Below are 10121 nucleotides of genomic sequence, written 5' to 3'. Positions count from 1 at the left end.
CTTGGTGCTATGCTGCTGGGGCTTTCTGAGACGGGTCCTCGATCTGCAGACGCCTGACACTGCCACTGCGACTTCACCAGGCCCAGCTCAGTGATGCTGTCAGGACAAGGTCTGCAGCGGAATTTTCTGAGCTGTAAAGAGATCTTCGGCCAGTGAGGGGAGCCGCTGGTTTGGTCTATGAGTGGCTCTAAATACTGCTGTGGTTCAGACTCTCACAGTTCTTCACTCTCTGAAGCCTGTCTATTTCTTAACTGCTTCAAGATGCCCGCATGTGATGAAAAAGAGATGAAAAGTGGGTTAATTACAGTAACTATATGTCTAACACCACTGTAAAGACACACTTTTTTACACAATTATTTTTAACTGAACTTGAAGGTGTTTATTGCATTCTATTTTTGGTGGAAAAAACGTCACATACGTGTGTTTAGCCCAACCTTGTGAAATACACAAAGTGCAGCTGGGGACGAGCATTTTCTACAGCTAGTCCTCTCCTGAGGACTCAGTCGTGAACTGCTCCACTGGAGTGAAGTCTTTCTTGCAGCAGCCGGGCACCAAGTCTAACGTTTATTAATTTTCTCCTTTCAGTATAGGCAGCAACTCACCATTTTCTTTCAGTTCCTAAAAATAAAAAAGGAAACAATAATATCATGCATACGTATATATAAAAGATGAAAACATCTAAACAATGAAAGATCGCATCTATATCAGAGAACCCAAAGAAACACCTTATTGGATGAAAACTCCAGTCCACCAACACACTTGAACAAAGGATCATGCCATAAAAACTGGGTACACTATCACAGTACAAAATTAAAGTTAAAAGGCATTCTAAAACGAACACCAACAGATTTTTTAGCATTAGCGAATACAGCAAAAGGGGAAAATGATGAGGCTTCCTATTTAAACAATAGCAATAAACAGGGAAAACGAACTTTGAGTGACTGAAAAATGAAACGCTGTGATATTAAGGTCCACTCAGATACAATGCACATGACACCTGCGGCCCTACAGGTGGTAAACAGGCTTCACTATTTCAACCAAACTTGGAAAAGCCATGGTACTAGTACGTAAATGTAAAGTTCAAACTGTTAAAGAGATGAAGTAATTCAGAAAGTTTTTTGTGCCTATCTTTCAGATCTAAAATATGGAATACAGCCATCAAGTTTAAAACATGACCATGGAGGATAAATAAGATTTTCTAGTTTAAAGTAAACACTTAATTTGATAGAACATTTCAGGTTCTTCCTAAGCTGCATGAACATCAATGAATAAAACCACTAAAATCCACTCACACTGCTCTCTGGATTGAACCCAAACAGGCATGATCCTGTCACACAAACTCAGACAGCAAGGTCTTGGGATCTTCTACCCATTTAACAAGCAGACGTCCAGCTACACCAAAAGGCCAAACAGGGCCTCTCAGAGCACACGACTCAGAAGCAGCAGCAGGCCACGCGGCAAGGTGGGTGGGCCGGGTGGCCCTCAGGTGGAATCTGGCCACGGCTCCCTGGCTGCGACAGGGCAGACAGCTCCCCTGACTTCTGTCCATTTCCTCACCCGATGGAGGAGACGCGGCGGCCCACACGAAGAGCCAGAGGGGCCTGCCTGGCGTGGCGCAGGCCCTTCGGATGCTGCTGTGACTGTGAGCCAGTGGGTTAAACAGCAACGGATCTAAATACTCTGCCTCTCAACTTTCTGCATCCAAACAATCTGCGGTGATGAACCATTCGCCCTTTGGAGGTAACGGTAACACACCGTGTGCATGTTAACCAGCAGATGTTTTCCTCAGGACACTGGCCTGTGGAGTCACTGAGTCTCCGAGCCGTTCATTCTTTCAGTAGCCACTCAACCACCAAAACGGCGTTCACGGCTCCTGCTGAGCGCAGTCAGGATTAACCCGCTGGCAACACAGCTGAGGCTTGAAGTTGGGGGTCTCCAACCCCTGGGCCACGGACCGGTACCAGTACGAGGCCTGTTAGGAACCGGGCCGCACAGCAGGAGGCGAGCGGCGGACGAGCGAGCGAAGCCTCACCTGCCACTCCCCATCGCTCGCGTCACCGCCTGAGCCACCCAGCCCCGCCCCCGGTCCGTGGAAAAACTGTCTTCCACGAAACCAGCCCCTGGTGCCAAAAAGGTTGGAGACCGCTGCTTTAAGTGACCTAAAGGTGAAGAACTGCCCTCTGCCAGAAACAGACCAAAATGGCAACCTAACAACTATTCCCAGTTATCTTCTCAAAGAAAAATGTTAACACTATCGCACGTTTCCAAATGTGTAAGTTCTTAGTTAGCAGGTGAACACAGAAAGTCATATAACGAACACCCTGTTATATACCTAAGAAGAAGTTGCCCGTGCAGCTCAGCTTTAGAATTAAATGAGATTTATTGATTGTATCTCCCCAAGAGCTACCAGTGGCTGAGGTACAGGCCATCAAACATTCAGACAAGAACAGGCTCAAGGGTATTCTGGTCGGAAGACAGTTTGTGTCTTACAAAAATAAAAAATAGATATAAGATAACGAATGCAGATCTATTTTTGTTGCCTCAGGGCTATTCAAAAGCCACTGTGTTAAACCTTTTTTTTCCCCTCCAGGAATGAGACAGTTTATTGGGGAAATGCCTCACTGGCTTGCTCAAGAAGTGTGATGTCAAACCTGGAACTGGACAGGAGACAAAATCTGGGCAGATGAAACTGTGGCCCTGTGTTCAGAAAACCTACCGGCACTCAGGGCTGGGCCAGAGGTCTTTCACGGTACAAAAGCATGAGTTAAAAACTTTCATTTTATAACTAGAGACAGCAGTACTTACCACTTGCTTTCCACTTAAGATACCAGGGATCTGACCTCAGGGAAAATCCTCTAACCGGCGAGGCCGAGGAGGGCCTGAGCCCCGGCAGCTCCACCACCCGCCTTTCGTGAAGGCTGGCGCTTCTGGAGCAGAGCCCTGCATTCCTGCCCAGGCCCTCCTGTGCCCACCCACTGCCACCCTCCTCCCACACCATGACGCCCAGGGTGGGCCTGGGTCAGGGGTAGGGTTTGAGGACGTGAAAGCTGCAGCTGCCCTCTGGGGTCCTGGGCTAATCAGGAGAGCACCGGAGCACACAGGTGCTACCAGGAAAGGGTGCCCTAAGGTCTGGACTTGAAATTCTATAAGAAAAGTCATGTTCGTTTAAAATTCAGTTAGAATTTACTTAAAGCAAACCAAAGAAGGAAATTCATCATTAAAGACATGTAAGAAACAGCGTCCTTGAAACACGCTTACGATCTGACAGAGCTCTCCAGTGTTCTAGCATCTGAGAATCAAAGGGGGACTTGGAGATGACCTCAAGTCTCGGGGACACAGCCAGCAGGTCCAGGCCGACACTAAGTCTCAGGCCCTCGGGCCCTTAGCCCGGTGCTCTTCACGCCATCACCAAAGTGCATGTGAGTAAAGCAAAATAAAATGACACCAGAAAACAACATAATTACGATAATATAAATAGAAAAGGACAGGAGAACTTCAGGAGCAGGGGCAGAGCGAACACTTCTGGCCGGAAAGACTCTGTAAGTGACTCACAGAGAAAGGCCCTGAAGGGTACAGAAAGCATACTTCAGTATGAGATATGCAAGGAAATGCAAAGCAGAGACAGGGTGAAGGAAAGCTGAAACGTGGAAGAACTTAGTACAGTGTGAATGAATCAAGTTCTGAGCTCGGCCACACCCTGAGCCACTCTGAATGCCCAGTCACACTTCAGACCCTGGTCAGCAGTCCCTCAAGAGCTGGAGGAGGTTGTGAAAGGACCCAGCGTGGCAGGAAAGGCCACACAGTAAGGGGGCTGATTTGCCCGGATGAGGTGAGAGCTGAGAGAACGACAGATATTATGGTCGTAAAGATGGTAATGCTGGTCTAGAAGTGATTAGATATGAGGCCAAGAAAGAACATCGAGGACAACCCCAATGAAATAATTTTCAAACGCGCCCGGGTTTTCAGTTCTCTGGGCTCCCAGACGAACGAATCCCAACCTCACCTTAACGATGTCCAATCCTCCAACAAGCTCCCCTTTCACATACAGCTGAGGGTATGTCGGCCAATTGGAGTAAGTTTTTAATCCTTGCCGAACCTACGGAAACAACAGGGACCCTGAAACCTTCCTGTCAGATTAGGATTAAATGATAATCCTAACGATTAAAACTAAGATAAAGGACAAAACATAAAACATAGAACTTACTTCTTCATCCTCCAAGATATCAAATGTCTCATATTCAACACTACAAAAAAGGAGAAAACATTTTAACAAGAAATACAGTTTTAGACAAAAATTATAAGAACTATTTGGTGTTCCAAAAGGTCAAGAAAAGTAAAACTATTTTGTTGCTAACAAAATTTACTGTGGAAACATAGAAATGATTTTACTTCTTAATCTGTCAGGTACTACACAGAATAAGTCATCCCAAGAAACGTATTTATCTGGAGTTTTCTCTACACAGTGTCAGATCAGACAGGGGTCGGCGACCTTTCTGTAAAGGGTGAGGCAGTAAACATCTCGGCCCTGCGAGCCATACAGCCTCTGCTCCAACCACTCACCTCTGCTGTGAAACACAGAAGCAGCCAGACAAGGCAGAGGTGAAAGGACAGTGTTTCAATAAAACTCGATTTAAGTAAGTAGGCGGCCAGTTGCAGTTTGCCAAGTTCAGGCTAGACTCAGCGTTCATGCAGGCCTGTCGTTAACACCCTCGCTCCATTTCCAGCCCCCTCGGCACTGCTGCTTCCTAACCTACTGGCAGCTGCTTAGGGTGCAGGAGGGAGCAGCCCTGCTGGTGCCCATGGATAGAGGCTGGGGGCTCACCAGCTGGGAAAAAAAATTGCCAACCAACTCTACCCTCTGCAGACGTGCTTTCCACACAGCAATAAACTTTATCACAGAACACACACGCTATACTTTCTTTTTCTTTTTAATTATTTATTTTTGGCTGCGTTGGGTCTTCGTTGTTGCGCGCAGGCTTTCTCTAGCTGCGGCAAGCAGGGGCTACTCTTAGTTGCGGTGCACAGGCTTCTCATTGCAGTGGCTTCTCTTGCCGCGGAGCACAGGCTCTAGGTGCGCAGGCTTCAGTAGTTGTGACTCATGGGCTCAGCAGTTGTGGCTCACGGGCTCTAGAGCGCAGGCTCAGTAGTTGTGGCACACGGGCTTAGTTGCTCCGTGGCACGTGCGATCTTCCCGGACCAGGGATCAAACCCATGTCTCCTGCACTGGCAGGCGGATTCCTAACCACTGCGCCACCAGGGCAGTCCCACGTGCTATTTTCAATATGCACGAAACCAGTGAAAGTGTTGTGGCTTTATGCCATGTAATGAACACTACTTGTATAATAAATTAATGAAAATTCAACCACATCTACTCGGGGAGGATTTCATTACAAGGTGGTCAAAGAATTAGTAAGAATGTAAGATTGAATTCCTGCAGGGAGACTGTGGGTACACGTGCAATTCCAAAAATTGGCCAAAGAAAATGCCACATATAAAGAAACAAATTTTGTCTTCCATAAAACCAAAACCATCTTCATAAGGAAATATTGTTTACTGAGTGACCACATTCCAAAGAAGACTGTCCACGATGCAGTAAACAGTCAAAAACATAACCTGACAGGATAATCAGCAGCAAGTACCAAAAAAGGAATGTTTGAAAGAAGAGCAAAAAAGATTAAAAAAAAAAAAGAATCACCCAATGTAAGTCTCCCTTCAAGTTTAACTAAGGACGCAGATCTCCTAATTGACACAGTACAATACAAATATGAGTTCTGGAATTATCTATAAAGGATCTAAGAAGTGCTGGGCCTAAATGTACATAGGTATACAGAGTCACAGCAGCCCATATGTCTCCTAGAAGTTCACTGTAAAGGGTGCTTTTCACACCCAATACACACTAGGTACTCAGCCCCCCAAGGCACACATATTTTGGCTAGGGAAGGAACAGACAAGTGCAAGAATGGAGGAAAGGGGCTTCCCTGGTGGCGCAGTGGTTGAGAGTCCGCCTGCCGATGCAGGAGACCATGGTTCGTGCCCCAGTCTGCGAAGATCCCACATGCCGCGGAGCGGCTGGGCCCATGAGCCAAGGCTGCTGAGACTGTGCGTCCGGAGCCTGTGCTCCGCAACAGGAGAGGCCACAGCAGTGAGAGGCCCGCATACCGCAAAAAAAAAAAAAAAAAACGAAAGAATGGAGGAAAGGAATAAAGCGCCAGGAGCTTCCTCCACATTCTAATGGCTCTCAGCAAGACCGCGGGCCACCCAAGTTAACAGACCCTGGGAGGCGTTTAGCCAGTCTCGAGCCGGGAGGGCACTCTCTCCCAAAGAAGGCGCTCCACTGGGGGTTAACTGGTGCTTCCAATCCAATGACGATTAGACAGACATGGGACAGAAAGTCAAGTTATGGAGACTTTCCACCAAATACTTGAGCGGTGATGGGCCTAGGGTTGTCCTACCCTGGCCTCAGGACCTGAGGGGACACACTGGCACTAGGGAGAGGTGGCCTGAGGGCAACTGACTGGGATCTGTGGCAGAGGGAAGACAGAGAAAGGGGGCGTAAAAAAACAACCAAAGCCAAGCCGGCCTCTCCTACATCCTGGGGCGGGGTGAAAACAAGGCAGCTGGAGGCCACAGGACAAAAGCAACTAGACTCTCCTCTGTGAAATGTCACAATCATTTGAAGAGAACAACTGTGTTTCTTCTTTGGTCCCTAAAGTTGTATTTGAACCTGTGCTACTCTACCCTGCCCAAGAATGCCCAAATGCTTCAGAGATGACTTTCCGTGTCACTTCACAGGGTCGGCTAGTCTATTTAAAGCTACGGTTAGGGGCTTCCCTGGTGGCGCAGTGGTTGGGGGTCCGCCTGCCGATGCAGGGGATGCGGGTTCGTGCCCCGGTCCGGGAGGATCCCATGTGCCGCGGAGCGGCTGGGCCCGTGAGCCATGGCCGCTGAGCCTGCGCGTCCGGAGCCTGTGCTCCGCAACGGGAGAGGCCACAGCAGTGAGAGGCCCACGTACCGCAAAAAAAAAAAAAAAAAAAAAGCTACGTTTAGAATCCTTACAATATTGAAAAGAAGCAGTTGAGAAATAATAAGGAAGAAAGATAAGCAGAAACATTTGACAACCCCATAGAACATGTGCTAAGTATCTCCAAACAAGTGGTTTGGTGTTTTCTTTGTTTTCGTTTTTCTTTTAATAAATTTATTTATTTTATTTATTTATTTCTGGCTGCGTTGGGTCTTCGTTGCTGCGCACGGGTTTTCTCTAGCTGCAGCGAGCAGGGGCTACTCTTCGTTGCGGTGCGCAGGCTTCTCATTGCTGTGGCTTCTCTTGTTGCGGAGCACAGGCTCTAGGCGTGTGGGCTTCAGTAGTTGTGGCACGTGGGCTCAGTAGTTGTGGCACACGGCGGGCTCTAGAGCGCAGGCTCAGTAGTTGTGGCTCACGGGCTTAGCTGCTCCGCGGCCTGTGAGACCTTCCCAGACCAGGGCTCGAACCCGTGTCCCCTGCACCGGCAGGCGGATTCTTAACCACTGCGCCACCAGGGAAGTCCCAAGTGGTTTGGTTTTTAACCACAAAACTCAACTACAATTTTCTTACCCGGCAGCTTCATCACTAAGGAGAGCAAAAGCATGAGCTCTGCAATTTAATTTATCCTATTTCTCAGATCCAGACAATGGTTCCTAATATGTATCCTATCAGTTTCATGAACTATTTGGAAACTAGAATATTTTTTTAAAGAAAATTAAAAACCTATAATACACTTTCCCTAAAATATCTTTATGCATGGTAAGAACTCAGTTATCAAGTTTCCTCTGGGAAAGTAGACAAAGAGTTATTCTGATGACTGCCAGAATACCTCCTCTATGTTACCGATAGGTTGGACACTGGCCAGAAAATTCTATTGTGGTCTAAGCTAAAGCATTCGCACAACGTTAGAGCAAAAATAAATAGATAAAAATATATGAACAGATATAACAACTGAAAAGCATCAGTGGCAGAACTGAAAAGTTAGCATTTCTTAAAACATACCATTTGAAAACAAGATTTACTTACCCAGTACTATTTAGTATTTCCAGAATCTGTCTGCTGAAGCCACACTTAGCTTCCTAAATTTAGAAAAAAAACAATTTTAGGATGAACTGCATTTCCCACACAGCCCACTAGCATGGTTGTATCTAATGCTCTGTCAAGGGGGACAGCACCTGCAGAAGGCAGCCACCTCCCAGGGCCTCTTCACATCAAGAGCCGTCAGAGGAATAAGACCTGCACCTTCAGGACTGACCCATCCAGACGTCGTCCGAGACGCACAGCCCCTAGACTTACCTCGGTTTGTAACCACTGGAGATGACCCGTGCTCTAACATTATAACCTTTGTGGTCAGAAAGGTCCTGAGTTAAACCTGAGGCTTCCGCTGCCCCTTCTCTATTTCACTCAGACGGCCTCAACTCCACCTTTCTGCAATGATTAGGGTCATTGTTTTCCTACTCCCAACTGGGCTTCTACTCCCACTTTTTAAATCTACCTTTACACTACAGAGCACCAAACTTTTCTGAGGTTATGGGAAAATCTTACAGTTTTTTTCACGCCCCAGGATTCCAACTCCCAATCCTTTGGGAAAGACCTGGCACCACATAAACACCTTAACTGCACTAATGATTCTGTTCCCAGAATTTATGCATACTTCCTGGGCTTCCAGGAAAAAAAGGATAAAAATCTGCTTTAAATAACCACCAAAAAGATTAAAAAAAGGTATAACGCGGGAAGTAGAGAACCAAACTGCACACTCCAGGAGTCGACAGCAGCTAACAGAACCAGTCCAGTGTTAACAGTGCTGACCACGTTAGCTGACAAAGTTTGGCAGCAGGAAGAAATGCACCCCACTGAGATTTGATGATAAAGTCAAGCAAAATGTAGATCACTTTGTTTGATCTCCATAAGCACCAACTGAGGCCTGGATAACTTCCTGCTACCACTACAGCTTCATTAGCTAAAGCCAGGAAAAAAAGATTTAAGTGTCCCCTTGCTGCAGATAACATCAAAAGAAATTTAAAATAAAACCATTTTTTAGTTCTTTACCTGTTTGTTTCCTTTCATAAAGAGCATCACAGAAGCTTTATTTTGTCAGTACTTTGAGCCTGAAGAGAGAAAATGGATATAAAACGGCTCAGCTAAATTACTAAACAGCACTGTCACTCTGCTTCATGAGCAGCGAACATCTTTGAGGGAGAGCAGGATGAGGGTCCACAGCTTTGAGTGGCATTAAACAAGCAAACGCACTGACATTTTCCTTTATTTCACTGTCTCCCTGAGCCACTGTAAAACACAATATGGCTTTTTAAGGCAATGAGTGTGCCTTCAAGTTGCAAGTTAAGCCCATCAACTCACAGAACTAAAAAAATAATAACCAACTCAATAAGGAATTGTTCAGTAAGGGACCTACACACTGAGCCCACCCAGAATTTCCAGAACTAGACGTTTGTGTCCCTTTCCCATCATGAGGCCCGCATGGCTCTACACTCTTCACGCCCACAAGGTCCCAACTGGAGGGAGAAGCGCTAAATCTTGGAGCACCAACCAACACCAGCTGCTAAAATCAAATGCTCTCGTCTTGACTTTATGTTTGGTACTTTATACCATCTTTCAAACCTCATGATCTAACTGCTGTCAGGAATGCTAACCATCTACATGCAGCCTAGAGCCCAGTAACGACTCTCAGCAACAGCCCGCAGCAGGACAACAGGCTGCTGAAGGGCCTCTAGGCCCCAGTGGACAATGGTGGTCACAGCACTGTGTTCTCCTCCTTCCACGTGCTCTGGATCATTCATGGCTCCAAATCTCCTCAGAGAAAAAAGGTATCACAAACGAGACACACCAATCATGCACAAAGCTACGTCACACACATGTTCATGTGGTACAATCAGCTAATTCTCAGAAAGACCCCAATCACGCACCTGGAGACCCAACTACCGGGATCCAGGGAACCAAACAGGTCCCTCTGTCCCACCCACAGAGACATGGCCAAGCCCAGGAACTCAGGCTCCTGCACTCTGCTTTCCAGGTTTTAATTTTTACTCAAATACTGGTATATGTAATTCTACCGTTACTTCTGGTGTCTGAAACCAGGAGC

At 46.7% G+C, this 10121-nt stretch overlaps 1 protein-coding gene across 1 annotated transcript in view; it reads right to left on the bottom strand.

Annotated features, from left to right (window-relative positions):
* Positions 1-353: 353 nt before the first annotated feature.
* The window catches only part of GLRX3 (glutaredoxin 3), a 31301-nt gene continuing 21533 nt past the window's right edge, over positions 354-10121 (bottom strand). Inside the window, 6 exon segments of the mRNA XM_082673839.1 lie at positions 354-618; positions 4004-4096; positions 4205-4244; positions 8048-8100; positions 9071-9112; positions 9114-9129. Of these exon segments, the coding sequence (XP_082529965.1) occupies positions 568-618; positions 4004-4096; positions 4205-4244; positions 8048-8100; positions 9071-9112; positions 9114-9129 (295 nt within the window). The 3' untranslated portion in view covers positions 354-567.

Source organism: Grampus griseus (assembly GCF_964374135.1).
Source record: "Grampus griseus genome assembly, chromosome: 16".
NCBI classification, from domain to species: domain Eukaryota; kingdom Metazoa; phylum Chordata; class Mammalia; order Artiodactyla; family Delphinidae; genus Grampus; species Grampus griseus.
Note: the sequence above shows the minus strand (reverse complement) of the source record. Positions and strands in the feature narration are given on the sequence as shown.